The sequence below is a fragment of the Oncorhynchus kisutch genome, linkage group LG15 (genome assembly GCF_002021735.2).
Source record: "Oncorhynchus kisutch isolate 150728-3 linkage group LG15, Okis_V2, whole genome shotgun sequence".
Taxonomy (NCBI): domain Eukaryota; kingdom Metazoa; phylum Chordata; class Actinopteri; order Salmoniformes; family Salmonidae; genus Oncorhynchus; species Oncorhynchus kisutch.
Genome location: NC_034188.2, coordinates 41,625,937 through 41,642,237, shown reverse-complemented (window position 1 = coordinate 41,642,237; position 16,301 = coordinate 41,625,937). Strand labels below are relative to the sequence as shown.

Sequence of the window (16,301 nt, the reverse complement as noted above, 5' to 3'; positions counted from 1 at the left end):
GTCTGGTGTGGGTGGACAAAAATCAACATGAGTGCGATGGCAGAGGCACGGACGCGGTCTGGTCAGCATGTTAGTGTATGCCTATAGTCTGAAATTGCCTCTGGAAACTTGGTGTGTATGCTTGTGCAAGTTAACAGATCACTAGATTGATATGCATAAATGTGCAGTGACTCCTGTTTGAAGGAGGGAAGACAAAGTGCTAAAGCAAAATATATATATATTTAAAAACCCAGCCACAACCAAAATCAAACAGTTGTCTGCATGGCGAGAGTCTCCTCAATGAATGGAGGAAAGGTGTATTTATCCCCGGGACAAACCCGAGCCTAGGTGTGTCCCATTTCGCTGAAGACCCTCCCGGCTCCACTCACCGACATCCTATTAAGGAAAACAAGAGCAAAGAGAAATAATTCCTCAGACTGAGTGGGAGGGTTGTCACAATTAGATAATTAGATTGATGGGCATTTTGTTTTGCCGCTACTTTTTACTGCCCACGCACACACACTCATCTCTACCTGTGTAAACTATGGTTCCTCCTGAAAATATTCGGTGGCACCTTATCCAAGTCCTAATACTTATAATAATATGGTTATTACGTGCTAAAATAGCAAGGATTTCTTTCTTACTAAAGCCAATTCTAAAGTATAATTTCAAGTATAGTAATCTAAAAGGCTCTATCTACATGGTCAATCCGACATGTATGGCCTCTGCAGAAGTCAGGATATTAAAAAGCCAATTTATCCTGGATCCGAAGATTTGGACAAGGGCTTCAAGGCACTGCATGGTCAATCTGGCGTATGCATTGGCTGTGCAGCATTTACATGATAAGGCATCTGCAGAAGTCAGGGCATTCATACTTCTTGTGCTTCGTGGAACAGCACCGAGCTGTTGTGAAGGAAGTTGTGAAGGAAGTGAGTATGTGTTTATACAGGACCTCCCGCCCTCAACTTCCATCAACCAATCATGTCAATGTGGAGCTATACTGAGCCCTCCACATTGTTACGTTTGAGAGAGGTGATGCGGTACAGAGCTCAATTTGGCCTCTGCATTGCCTCTTGAGGCTCTGCAATTGCATCACACCATCCATATGACTCCTCTGACCACATTTTCAGATCAAGCATAAATTGGTATTAGTATGGAGTGTGTGAAGCAATTGCAGATCCGCAGGAGGCATGCAGAGTCCAAATCAAGCTCCATACCGCATCGCCGTGGGCCTCTCAAATATTTAACAATACAGAGGGCTTTGTATAGCTCCACATTGACATGACAAATCCTGTATAAACACAAACTCACTACTTTGACAACTTGCTCTGCTCTACTAAGAGCAAGAAGTGAAACCCTTGAAGGCTGTATCAAAGTAAATGCTGTACAGCCACTTCAGACATCAGATTGACCACGCAGAGCCTTTTATACTTCTTGCCTATGCTGAACAGAGCAGGGCTGTTGTGAAGGAAGTTGTCAAGAAAGTAAGTTTGTGTTCATACTGGAACAGTATGAGCACAAACTTGGCACCCACCTACCATAAACCAATCATGCCAATGCTGAGCTATATGGAGCCCTCTGCATTGTTACAAAATTTGGGCTGCTCACAGCGATACCCTATGGAGCTCAATTTGGCCTCTGCATGCCTCTGGAGGCTCCAAAATATTGCTAGTTTTTTAAAGTACTATTGTGCAAAAAAGTACCACCACCCTTTGCTGTTCCTTTTTTTCCCTCTTCACTTGGCCTTAATACTCTTCCATACATCTAGAAATGACCTCTGGGAAGAGTGGAAGGGAGATGGCGGAAACAGATGTATTGTTTGAAACTGTTGGCGAGTGAGGTGAAGACGAGAGCACGGAGAGTAAGAATGAATGGGATACACTGGTGAAAAGGAAAGTCAAAGTTGTGGTTGAAATTAGGAAACCCCTAGACTCTTTTTTTTTCAGAGTGAGGGTTTTGGACCAACGTAACCTGGACGATCCTTTGGAAGTTTCGTTAAATGTCATGGGTGTGTTGGTTGAAGTGGCATCAGTGAGGGTATCAAGAAGTGGGCTTATTTTGAGTTTACAGCTGAGGCATTAAATACATCCTGTCAAAGGATGTTCTGCCCTCACAGGCACCTGAGCCTGTGAGGGCATAGGGATGAGACTTGAATTGGAATGTGACTGAAGGAGTGGGATGTTTTTTTTATGTGCCACATTTTTTATATTGTTGATGATGTTGGTTAATCCCCTTCCTACAATGGATTTTTTCTATAGTTTACCACACGTACTGTAGGTGGCGCCAGGCACCTCTAAGGACTGTTTGGGGACCGCAATAATACCATAAAAGAAGAAAATACTTCGTTTGGAAAGAACAATCAATCATAAGGCTTGGCGCTGCAGGTAAATAACAAGTGTTACTTATAGAAGCCAACCTCCTATATTGGCCTCATCCAATAATTTTGTCATGATGGATCAGCGTTTACCAAAAACGTTGCAACCTGCCGCGAACCAGGAAGCTAACATCCCTCTCCTGTAGCCAACTAACGTTAAGCTAAAGCTACTGTAGATAATTTTCCTATAAGTTATCCACAATAATCAATCAATACTAAGTTGTATCTCCCCTAATATGCATGTGAGCGAATAGATTGTATAGATACTAGGCTGCCTTAAATCACATTTATGTGATTGGCATGCAAGACTTAATTGTGTGGACCGGCCTTGTGTTAGTGAATGGTGTTAGGCTAACGTTAGCCAGTAAGCTACAAACAATGCAGATTCTCTTTCGCTCATTCCTAAAAAATTGTTTGTGCAATAGTGATGGGAAGTTCGGCTCATTACTGACTCTGATCGTTTTGACTCGTTAAGTAAAAAAACAAACAACGAATCTTTCGACTCATTTCACCAATTTGAATCAGTAATGCCCAGAGCACGCAGGACCCCCTACCGGCGAACGATGAACTGAACACTCGAAGGAGTACATTGTACATGCCTCTCGTTCATAGGGGCCTTATTGGAGTGGGAATTTGTGACTTGAGACCTATTAACATTTGTTGGTTGCTCGGCATACAAATAACGTTACTCCACGATAGGCCTACATTTAAAATCAAATTAATTTATGAAACTATTTTCACGCCAGCAGATGCCTCAAAGCGGCAGCCTAGAACGTTGGACTAGTAGCCGAAAGGTTGCAAGTTCAAACCCCCGAGTTGACAAGGTACAAATCTGTCGTTCTGCCCCTGAACAGGCAGTTAACCCACTCTTCATAGGCCGTCATTGAAAATAAGAATTTGTTCTTAACTGACTTGCCTAGTTAAATAAAGGTAAAAACAAAAGTGCTTTTACAGAAACACAGCCTAAAACTCAAAATATATTGATATTTTCAAATACATGCAACTTAAACGTTTTTAATATCAATACATTTTTATTTGAAAATCTTTTGGACATCTGAGCAACTTGAGGGAGCCCTATTTGAGTCAGAAAATTATATTTGTATGATAGGTAAGATATACACAGTGGTGTATAAAGTACTTAAGTAAAAATACTTGAAAGTACTGCTTTAGTTTTTTGGGGTACTTCACTATTTATATTTCGGTCAACTTTTACTTCTACATTCCTGAAGAAAATTTATGTACTTTTTTACTCCATACATTTTCCCTGACACCCAAAAGTACTCATTACATTTGGACTTTTATTTTATTCATCTAGGCAAGTCAGTTAAGAACAAATTCTTATTTTCAATGACGGCCTACCTCGGCCAATTGTGCACCGCCCTCTGGGACTCCCAATCACAGCCGGATGTGAATCAGCCTGCATTCAAACCAGGAACTGTAGTGTCACCTCTTGCTTGAATGCTTTAGCAGGACAGGAAAATGGTTCAATTCACACACTTATCAAGAGAACAACCCTGGTCATTCCTACTGTCTCTGATCTGGCGGACTCACTGAACACATGCTTCGTTTGTAAATTATGTCTGAGTGTTGGAGTGTACCCCTGGCTATCCATAAATTAATAAAAAAAACAAGAAAATGGTGCCGTCTGGTTTGCTTAATATAAGCAATTTGAAATTATTTGTACTTTCAGCAATTCCTTTTACTTTTTATACTATAGTATATTTAAAACCAAATACTTGTAGACTTTTAATCAAGGAGTATTTTACTCGGTGACTCACTTTTTAAATTTTCTATTAAGGTACCTTTACTTTTACTCAAGTATGATAATTGGGTACATTTTCCACCACTGGATATACAAAACCTTGCAGAGAGCCTACACTACCTTTCAACCGCATGGGGTCACTAATAGGCTGACCACACCACTCGCGTCACGTGCGGAAGCGTTGCAAAATAAATGTAGACATCTATGTTATTCAATTATTGCACCCACACTGCTTGCGAGCGTCTGCTTTGCCAAGGGCTAAAATAGAACTCCTATTTCAGACGCAGTTACCCACGTGCCATCAACTCATTGGTTATACCCACGTGGGTGATTGAAAGATGAACTGTGTTGCCGGTCGTTGTAGTAATACTATGAAAGTTTAGATGCCAATCACCATATAAGTTCAAAGATGAAAAAGCCTGGAAGGAGGAGAGATGACTAGAAACGATTCAGTTGAACGTTTTAGCTAGCAGTGTAGTTAGTTTGCCAATTATTTTATTCACCACTCTAGCTTGTAGAACAGCTAGTATAATAGGTAGCTGACTCCTACCTGCTTTTAAAAAGTGACTGCCCCTAAAAAGCAACTTCTCATTTTGAAAATGGCATATGTGCCATCGATATGAGTCAGAAACATTTATTCTAGTGTCAAAATTGACTACAAAGTGTAAATAGGAGCATTTTTGGTCATAAAGTTAGTCTCGTCCAAAACTGAGATTTGCCAGATGATAGGGAAGAATTCTCACGGAATGAAGGTTACCGTAACAGTTTTCCGTGGATTGGGTTTATTTTAATCCTGTCCACAGCTGGCAGCATCCAAGTAATCATACATTTGGAGCGCAGCTTCATGGGACCTGTAATGTCCATGGTCAATTTGGGGCGGCAGGGTAGCCTAGTGGTTAGAGTGTTGGACTAGTAACCGGAAGGTTCCAAGTTCAAACCCCCGAGTTGACAAGGTATAAATCTGTCGTTCTGCCTCTGAACAGGCAGTTAACCCACTCTTCCTAGGCCGTCATTGAAAATAAGAATTTGTTCTTAACTGACTTGCCTAGTTAAATAAAGGTAAAAAAAAACATTTGGTTTGACATTTGATATCCCTATGGGGTTAGATGGGGACCATCAGTAAACTACAGTGTTGGATGGGGACCATCAGTAAACTACACAATGTACATATTTTAAAAGGTCAGTAGCTCCACATTTTAATGACCTAAAAACCTCCAACTATAAAATGTAATAATTCATATACAAATATTGAAAGCATTTGAGACAACTAAAACATGTGCAACATGAAAATATCGTCAGATTTCCATTTTGTAATTCATTGACGGCCCCTAACTAGCCCCAGAGAAAGGCTATCCAAAGTCAAACAAATTTTGCCACGGCAAGCCAGTTGAAGCTAATTGGCTAAATAATTTGTCTAACTCTTCCCACATCCACATCAAACCACACCCCGAAACGAACTCACGTTTGAATTCAGTCAAAACCAAATCACGTTTGAATTCGGTCAAGGCCGAATAGCCTTTATTATTATTATTTTAAAAAAATCAAAACCCAGAATTTTTACGCGTAATTATAGTGAAACGCGGAAATTCTGGTCTTAATTTTGACAGTTCGTTGCAAAAGTGATATATTTTGGTATTTTAGTGGTAAATCTAGCTCTTTTTGCCGCTAGCGGTTCAACTCTTTTTTTTAATCTTTTTTTTATTTTTTTTATTAACAACAAATCAATACATAAAGCACATGAGGGAACACAAGCATACATAGATTACAAACAATGGACAATCGAGCTAGGGGGTACAATATCACATTACAATTACACAAGGACCTTAAGGGACATGCATATACTTACAATTCTAACAGCTTTTTTGTTAGTAGAGCATTTAACCGTCTTAAAATACAGTTCAATTTCTTTTTGTAGGGTATGAAAATGTGGTTTTCTGTTTGTAAATTTACATTTGTGTATATGACATTTGGCCAAAAGAATAATGAAATTAATTACATAAAAATGATTCCGCTTATTTCTATTGTATGTAAAGAATCCAAACAGTACATCTCTCCACAATAGTGTAAAATCTTCATAAATGTGTTCAATTATAAACCTACTGATGTCTTGCCACAGTTTTCTTACATGCATACAATGCCAAAAAAGATGCACAACTGTTTCTGGGTGGTCATTACAAAAGGAGCAATTTGAGTTGATGTGCTAGCGGTTCAACTCTACCATTGAAATCATGATGTAGGTACGTCATCTCAAGGGAGGGTTCGGTTTGGGATGTACTGGGTGGTACCACCTCAAGGCTTACTATAAAATCAGGTGATAGGGCGCCTTATTTGACAATGGTCTTTGTATCATTGATTTTGCATCATGCTTCCTTGACAAGACAACTGACGTTACACCAAATTAAAATGGCCGTAAATCACATTTCTGCTTATGACCAAATTCAACGTTTTTGCTTACCGTTTCATCTGTGCTTTTACAACGGAAAAAAAATAACATGTAGGCTATGAGGATTATATGTTTATATTCGTAGCTACATCCAAAATAACAAGAAATAGATGACAATGGTGGTCATGTCAACTGTCTATATTTCCCAATCGCTGTGACTGGGGGCACAGTCCGCTAAAACAGTTGACTTATAGTTCAATGGTTGTGAGTTCTAATCCCACATGGGGCAGATATCTTTTTTTGTCTCCAAATCCTTTACAGTATTCATCCAATGCCCACACACCTCTAAGTCAAAAGAGTGAAAAGCATACCTGTGAGAATGGGTCACCCTGGTGGTAGTAGTAGTTGTAGGTGTTTATACAGTAAGACCAATCTGTGAGTCAATTTGACCATTTGAAAAAGGGCTACTGCATAAATACTGCGGGTTGGATTGAATTGAGCCCCTAGTCTTCATTTTCAAGGTGATGATTGCACTTTTCTTCCCAATACAATACTGCAATAAACGTGAGTCCATATTTGAAATGTATTTTTTGTGCCCCATGGGTTCTTGCCCCACACCCACCCCAAAGTTAATATTTATGAGCAATTCACCTCACCCACAACTTCTCAATTGAATGCATTTTTTAAACATTTGAAAGGGTTGGGCAAAGGCTAAATTGGGGTTGAGAGTTACCCTTTAATGAAACAATTCTAAAATGAGGCCAAATAAGGAAGTGTAGTCGCCCTTTAAAACAATGAGCTACTACAGAGATCATTAAATGATGTCGAGATACTAATGTCTCCACCAAAACAATGGGAGTCGTTGTCCCAAAGGCAGGAAGGCTTGTGACAACCTTAGGTCCAAAATAAGCCCATAGAAACGCATTGTGCTTATTTTGGACAGATTTTGGCGAGCGTGAATCATCTCGCTTCGCCTCTTCTTCTCTGGCTACTATGAATGCATGATTAAGTTACCCAACAAGAAGTGAAAGGGGATTTTAAATTTACTGGTAGCAGTACAAAGACCGTCAAGTGAATGCATTTGTTATTCATTGCTTTTGTCTTCACTCCACAGGGATGTCGGGCCTAAAGCTGATCTCTGCAACTGACACCCGGTATTCAGGAACGGTGCTGAAGTCGATGAATAGACAGCGAAATAATGGATTGTTCTGTGATGTCACCATAATTATACAGGACCGTAAATTTAGAGCACACAAAAACATCTTGTCCGCGTCAAGTACTTATTTCCACCAACTCTTCTCAGTGGCTGGACAGGTGATCGAGTTGAATTTCATCAAGGCGGAAATCTTTGAGGAAATCCTGAATTACATTTACAGTTCCAAAATTGTCCGCATTCGCTCCGACATGCTCAATGAGCTTATCAATGCTGGGCAGGTGTTGGGCGTGAAGTTCATTGCGAATCTAGGCGTACCGCTCTCACAAGTCAAGGGCCTACCTGGCCTGTCCAAAGACACAGAACACAATGAAGTAAGCTCCGTGGAGAAAAGCAGTACAGACTCAATGGGGATGATGCCTATTGTCACCGAGTCCTTTTCACTGTCTGCAGAGGAGTTCAGTCAAACTGACAAAAGTGCAAACAAGGATCAGGACTCGGACGATGACGACATTATGTTTGTATCCAAAACGGACGCCACCATGAAATGCAAGCCCTGCGAAATCATCGATTTGGATGGACCCAATACAGAGGAAGACTCTGTGACAAAGCAACCGGGAGAGGCCAGGCCTGCTTTGACAAAGGACCAAGAGAAAACAGTCAAAGCAGCCCCGCACCTCAACAGCTCCTTGCAGACCTTGCAAGGCCAAACTCCTCTGATCAGACCCATGGTGTCCCCTGACACAAGCTCAAATATTGCGTCTTTACCCACTGGAGCCTCCTCTTGCAGCACACCCACTACGCCGGCTAGAATTGGCACTTTCACCCCCGAACCCATCAGCACCTCCCTGCCCTCAGAAAACCACAAGATAATAGGAATCCACAAGAAGCAGGTTACACTAGCTCGACAGAGTGACTTAAAAATCAAGCTCTCAGCCCTTAAGTCACCTGGCGGATTCATCAACGAGGCAGGCCTCAACATTCCCCAAATATCCGCCACCACAAAAAAGACGATAACACTAGATAAAGCCTCAGAGATCGACTCGTTTTCTCCAGGCTGCAAGGTGTATGCCAATATTGGGGAAAACACATATGACATTGTCCCCATGAAGGACGACCCCGGGGAGGGAGACTCTAAAAACAGTAGAGGGGGAAAGAGGTCTCTGATGGCTACCCCTCTTCAACCTTTCAACACCTCTCAACTGCCACAGGGTGCCACGATCAAGAAGACCAAAACAGAGCAGCAAGATCACTACGAGCTCATCATGGACGGGAAGACTTTCTTTGTGTGCATGGTCTGCAAGCGTCCCTACGTGTGCTTGACGAGCCTCCGGCGCCACTTCAACACCCACTCCTGGGAGAAGAAGTACCCGTGCCACTACTGTGACAAGGTGTTTGCTCTGGCCGAGTATCGGACCAAACACGAGATCTACCACACAGGCGAGCGGAGGTACCAGTGCCTGCTGTGCAACGAGATGTTAATCAACTACCAGCTACTGTCGACTCACTGCAAACAGGCCCACAACCAGGACCCATCCGGGAGGAAACAAAAGGACGACACCGACAACAACTTGTACCGCCTGCTCCCTTGCAAAACGGTGCAGTTCAAGACCTACTCACATGAGACAGACGATTCAGATTCACGAGGGGTCCCTATTATCCAAGAGGATGGGAGCGTCCAGCACATTAACCCTGGAAGGGGGCACCTGGCCAACCCACTACAGTTACAGTCCACCCAGGGCAAGATGTTGAACTGGGATGACATCTTTGTGGAGCCTGAGGCACAGCCTGGATTAGGTGCCCACCGGCCAGGGAGCCACCCTATCCAATCTCCCCCAGGCTCTTCTGAGTTTGAGTTTGTCATACCAGAGACGTACTGAGCAGGGTGGCTCACCGCTTTGTGATCTATGCCTTGTCAGTGGGTCCCCTTATTTGAATTTTGTTTCCTGGATCCACGTCGAATGTTGTCTTTTTCAAATGTTCAACAGTTGTTTTAGCTAAACTGAGCTAAACTGTACAAAAATATAAACATACAACAATTTCAAATGTTGTACTGAGTTACAGTTCATATAAGGAAATCAATCAATTGAAATAAATTCATTAGGCTCTAATCTATGGATTTCACATGACTGGGCAGGGCCAGCCATGGGTGGGCCTGGGAGGGCATAGGCCCACCCACTGGGGAGCCAAGACCAGCCAATCAGAAAGTTTTTATTACAAACAGAAATACTCCTCAGCACCCTGTGACCACCCCCACCTCGCCCCCATTCAGATGATCTGGCAGGTGAAGAAGCTGGATGTGGAGGTCCTGGGCCAGCGTGGTTACACGTGGTCTGCGGTTGTGAGGCCGGTTGTACGTACTGCCAAATTCTCTAAAACGACATTGGTGGCGGCTTATGGTGGAAAAATGAACATTCAATTCTCTGGCAACAGCTCTGGTGGACATTTCTGCAGTCAGCATGCCAATTGCACGTTCCCTCAACTTGAGACATCTGTGGTATTGTGTTGTGACAAAACTGCACATTTTTAAAGTGGCCTTTTATTGTCCCCAGCACAAGGCGCACCTGTGTAATGATCATGCTATTTAATCAGCTTCTTGGTATGCCACACCTGTCAGGTGGATGGATTATCTTGGCAAAGGAGAAATGCTAAATAACAGGGATGTAAACTAAATGTACACAACATTGTAGAGAAATACGCTTTTGGTGCTTATAAACAATATCTGAGATTTTTCATTTAATCTCATGAAACACAGGACCAACACTTTTCATCTTGTGTTTATATTTTTGTTAAGTGTAGTTGTTTTTTTAGGAAATTCCTATGTGCTCTAGCTAGCCCATCCGGAGTGTAATGTGACTTTTGTTCTTATCAAGCTCTTGTCATTGAACTATGTATTGGCGCTCATTGTATTTCTACTTACCCCTTTTTATGGTAAATATTTGTGAGTACTCTGTCTGGAGTGCCCATGCAGTTCAACAGAAGGACCCTAAATCTAGGCATGCACATTTATTTATTGTTAGATCTTTATTTTTTTATGAAATATATTTTTTTATCGGGAGTCAAATGACCTTATGCCTTTCGGGAGATAAAATGTACAGTGGTGCTGAATGGTAACCGTTGATGTTTGTTGTTTGAACAGAGATTGGGTCAGGATGCTGGATATTGATGGAATTAATGGATGTCATTCATCCCTTTGTTTTCTGAAATCCACACTTTTTAATTCAACTTTAATTAAAAACAACCACCGACTGTTTCCTCATTGCTGTTGCTATAAGATGAATCTCAACAAGGAAACAGTCAGTGGTTGTATTTGATTGACCTTTTATTAAAAAGTATGGATTTCAGAAAACAAAGAAAGGCACACAACTACAGAGGACAAACATAGGTACAAGGTAAGTATTTCATAATTACATTTTTTAAAGTATTGTTCCACAAAGCCTGGTCTCTGCTTTACTCCGTTGGTGGAGTTCATCAGAAACTTCCTTCACCATGGAGTTGAGTTTAGTCAGCTACCTCCTACTCTGTATGTATACAGTTTGCCTACATAGTGTATCATAGGAATCATGTAACTTGAAAACCATTTCTTTCTGTTATGAAATAGCACCTAGTGCAGGATTGTTCTGTAGATCATTATTTTTTTTATGTCCCTTCCCCTTGTCAGTATGTATTTGAATTGAGTTGGACTGTGGAGAGCTAACTTGACATTTTATACTGCTTCATTATGTCCTTCACTGACAACTTTTATGGGGGGGAAAAAACGTACACAATTAACAGTGGTGTAACTTGTACATAATTGTGACCTTTTTCACTTGAAAATGTTTCTGTTTTAAAAACGTATTTATTAGGTATAGTGCTAAACAAATGTTAATAAATATTTTTTTTTTTTACGTGTGCCTCATTTTGGCAGAATGGAAGAAACCTATTGATTGAGACGACTACACAGCATTTTAGTTTGAAAGAGTTTAAATCTGATAGTTTTCCTAAATCCCATAGTAATGAAGGCCCCTCCATTGGCATTTTTTCCCTGGTGGATGGTTTATTCTCAAAAATGGAAAACAAAATGCACCTTGTGAGGTAGGTATTTCATTAAGGATGATGCATGTTGACTATTTAACCTTTTTGCCGTCTATGGGAAAACAACACCGCACAAGCATTTTACACAATTACTTTTAATGGCGAGACAATCAATCCACGCCAGTCAACAAAAGTCCATCTTCAGCAAAAACAAAACGGACTACTTTAATCGATCATCTCAAGAGGCTGCACTTTACTTTGAGGTCAATGCATTTTGTGATTAAGACAACACAAAGGGGTGTTCTTTTGGTATACTCAAGTGTATGTGTGTAATAACCTATTATATTACACCCATAAAGAGACAGGAGAGTTTAGTGTTTAGTCCCTTTACAAAAATAAATAACATTAGGAGTGATAATTTATTTTTCAGATTCCTATGGAGCCAGATACCTGCCAAAAGGATGAATGTACATATTGTTAGGATCGTAAGAAAATCCATACTTAAATTGTTAGGATCGTAACAAAAGCCAAGTGTGAAACAAACGTAAACGTGACATTTCATCTGTGAACATACAAACACCATGTTACGACTACGGACTGACATTTTAGGCTTGAACAAATCTTGTGTTGCAATTCTGACGTACAATAATACCTTAAAGAGTTTTGACAGTTTCATCTCGCCAACAAACAAAAAAACGTACACCAAATGGCCTGTGAGGAGTACTACCCAAACAAGTATAGCAGCATTAAAAAAACGGATGTCAGGGAAACCGGAAAGAGGTATCCTGCCCCTTTTCAAGTTAAACGTCTCCATTCTCTAGTACTCCTCATTTGAGTTTACTTCACATTTACGTAGCTAATGTAATACATTTGTTTGCCAGTGCATGTCTAGATGGCATTATGCCTCTCTTTTATTGATGTATCTACAGTACCAGTCAAAAGTTTGGACACCTACATTCAAGGGTTTTTCTTTATTTTGACTATTTTCTAAATTGTAGAATAATAGTGAAGACATCAAAACTATGAAACAACACATATGGAATCATATAGTAACTGAAAAAGTGTTAAACAAATCAAAACATATTTTAGATTTGTCAAAGTACTTGGTCTTTTACCTAATAGGGCTATCTTCTGTATACCACCCGTACCATGTCACAACACAACTGAATGGCTGAAACGCATTGAGAAGAAAATACATTTCACAAATGAACTTAACAAGGCACACCTGTTACTTGAAATGCATTCCAGATGACTGCCTCATGAAGCTAGTTGAGAGAATGTCAAGAGCGTGCAAAGCTGTCATCAATGGCAACTTTTTTGAAAAATCTCAAATATATCTCAAAGATATTTTGATTGGTTTAACACCTTTTTGGTTACTATATGATTCCATGTGTTATTTCATAGTTTGTCTTCTATTCTACAATGTAGAAAATAGTAAACAATAAACAAAAATCCTTGAATGAGTAGGTGTGTCCAAACTTTTGACTGGTAATGTACTTTGAAATGAACAAGGGAGAGGTTAAATGTAGGCTAAGTCTGGTATAAGCTTATTCCCACACTTCACAATAACTGTTGCAGTGGTCTTAGGTAGTCTCCATATAGGCTATTCTCTCCATCACGACACTGCTGCCCAGTTGAAGAGCTTGTGATCTCCATGCAGGACCACAGCACCATGAGCCTTCAGAAAAGCAACCCCTCGGCCTCAGAAGAGGGTCTTCTGGAGGCATGCAATCAGAGTCATTATACCCTAATAAAGTGCAGAGCATGCATGATGCGTGCAACTTCTCATTCCAACATATTTTAACATTTGAATTAATCCTTCATTCAGTTCAGTCAGTATGTCACCCATTCAGTCATATGTCTGAGTTGCAATAGGAACTAAATCAAAGAGAATAGAACAGTCTTATCCATTTGTTTATTTTAATCCATGTGTATTCAAACTTAATTGGCCTATCACATTAATAATATGTTTCATTTAAGCATATCCAAATAAAAAAATAGGCTTTCAACTTGTAGGCGTTGCAATTTAGGCTGTCATTTTGGGTACTGGTGTCTTGCGGAATAATTTTAGAACTCTGTTTTATAACTGTTTTTATTATAGGGCTCTCCTTAAAAAGAGACCCTAGCTCACAGGCCTCTAAATATAGCCTTTACATAACAGTTAAAGCATGTGCAGTGGCTGATAGGAAAGATGTCACTCAGGACAGGTTATGACCAAGACGTAATCAATATTTAGTTTTGTCTTGTTTTGGATATGGATATATCCTCTGCGTGATGGGGTTGTGCATCGCAAATGGCTAGAACAAGCCTACATACCGAGTCGGATTCACGAACAGTCAAAATGCCTAATATAAAGGCCTACAGTCCGTGCTCCAAATACTGGAAAAAGTGTGATTCATTAGTTTACATGATCACCACAATAGCCCCACGTGGCTATAAAATTTAAATTCTGCCATTATATAACACACAACAGCATTGCATATTGAGATAGAGTTGATTTAGGTTTATTCCGCTAACATCTGGGCTAGAGTTGCTTGATTGACTAGCTAACTTCGACTAGCTACGTTCGGTTCATGTCCTTTGCAGATGCCACATCACGGACAAAAGTTTGTACGCATAAAAAAAGATCTGTAAACGAGTAAAGGGATGTGTAAAGTAAGAATTTAACATGTAAGTGGGGCGGCAGGGTAGCCTAGTGGTTAGAGCGTTGGATTAGTAACTGAAAGGGTGCAAGTTCAAATCCCCGAGCTGACAAGGTACAAATCTGTCGTTCTGCCCCTGAACAGGCAGTTAACCCACTGTTCCTAGGCAGTCATTGAAAATAAGAATTTGTTCTTAACTGACTTAAAGGTAAAAAAATATATAAGTAACATAAGGTTTGTACATTGGACAGATGTGTTTCACACATGTTTTTTATTACGATCCAAACAAGTCACATATGGTTTTTCTTACGATCCTAATGATACGCATGTTCAACCTTTTGGCAGGTATCTGGCTCCATAGATTTCCCCCCAATCCACCCCACAACAAAGGCTTTTTTTGTCATTATTGCCTCTGCTATAACCCTGCTCACAATCAGCGAACAACAACGTGAGATAAAGAGTAATAGGATGAACTGTGATCTATGCTTCAAAACCTTCATTTTACATTACACTTTGAGATACAATTGTGTACCTTTACATATGTCCAAGCAACGTTACAGATTATATTTCTAATGATGTACAGTAAATTGCACGCTTTTGGTCCTAATGGAAATACACTAAAAGTTGAGCTTGAAAGCAATCTAACAGTGTTAATACTGGTTCAATGTGACATTACCAAGGCGTATCAATCAGTCCCGAATCAGACAAACCATCCCCAAACCACGACACCAGTGTCATGCCACTTAAAGGCGATGCAAAAAATAAGGAGCAATCACGGTGCCACTTTTGACAGGAAGCATTCATAGAAAACACAGAGAGAGAGAGAAACACACTGACTGAGGTGCGAGTCAGAGGGAGGAGACCACATTGTCCAAGGTGGCGAGCTTCTAATCTGGTCGGGATAACTGGTGCTTCTCTGAGAGTCGACAGATATGGATAAGGCACATCTGAACAGTCGTGGCCAAAAGTCTTGAGAATGACACAAATATTAATTTTCACAAAGTCTGCTGCCTCAGTTTATAGGATGGCTATTTGTATATACTCCAGAATGTTATGAAGAGTGATCAGATGAATTGCAATTAATTGCAAAGTCCCTCTTTGCCATGCAAATTAACTGAATCCCCCCAAAATATTTCCACTGCATTTCAGCCCACCTCTGCCACAAAAGGACCAGCTGACATCATGTCAGTGATTCTCTCGTTAACACAGGTGTGAGTGTTGACGAGGACAAGGATGGAGATCACTCTGTCATGCTGATTGAGTTCGAATAACAGACTGGAAGACTGGAAGGAGGGTGGTGCTTGGAATCATTGTTCTTCCTCTGTCAGCTATGGTTACCTGCAAGGAAACACGTGCCGTCATCATTGCTTTGCACAAAATGGTCTTCACAGGCAAGGATATTGCTGCCATATTGCTGATCATCAAGAACTTCAAGGAGAGCGGTTCAATTGTTGTGAAGGCTTCAGGGCACCCAAGAAAGTCCAGCAAGCGCCAGGACCTTCTCCTAAAGTTGATTCAGCTGCGGGACTGGGAACCACCAGTACAGAGTTTCTCAGGAATGGCAGCAGGCAGGTGTGAGTGCATCTCCACGCACAGTGAGGACTTTTGGAGGATGGCCTGGTGTCAAGAAGGGCAGCAAACAAGCCACTTCTCTCCAGGAAAAACATCAGGGTAAGACTAATATTCTGAAAAAGGTACAGGGATTGGACTGCTGAGGACTGGGGTAAAGTCATTTTCTCTGATGAATCCCCTTTCCGATTGTTTGGGGCATCCGGAAAAAAGCTGGTCCGGAGAAGACAAGGTGAGTGCTACCATCAGTCCTGTGTCATGCCAACGGCAAAGCATCTTGAGACCATTCATGTGTGGGGTTGCTTCTCAGCCAAGGGAGTGGGCTCACTCACAATTTTGCCTAAGAACACAGCTATGAATAAAGAATGGTACCAACACATCCTCTGAGAGCAACTTCTCCCAACCATCCAAGAACAGTTTGGTGA

The 16,301-nt window shown here is 40.9% G+C and overlaps 1 protein-coding gene across 1 annotated transcript; it reads left to right on the top strand.

Moving 5' to 3' along the window:
* The first annotated feature begins 2,276 nt into the window (after positions 1-2,276).
* On the top strand, positions 2,277-11,538 carry LOC109905315 (transcriptional regulator Kaiso-like). The gene is made up of 2 exons (XM_020502618.2): positions 2,277-2,363; positions 7,613-11,538. The coding sequence occupies exon 2, from the start codon at positions 7,615-7,617 to the stop codon at positions 9,529-9,531; it is 1,917 nt and encodes a 638-aa protein (XP_020358207.1). The 5' UTR covers positions 2,277-2,363; positions 7,613-7,614; the 3' UTR covers positions 9,532-11,538.
* Positions 11,539-16,301: the final 4,763 nt, after the last annotated feature.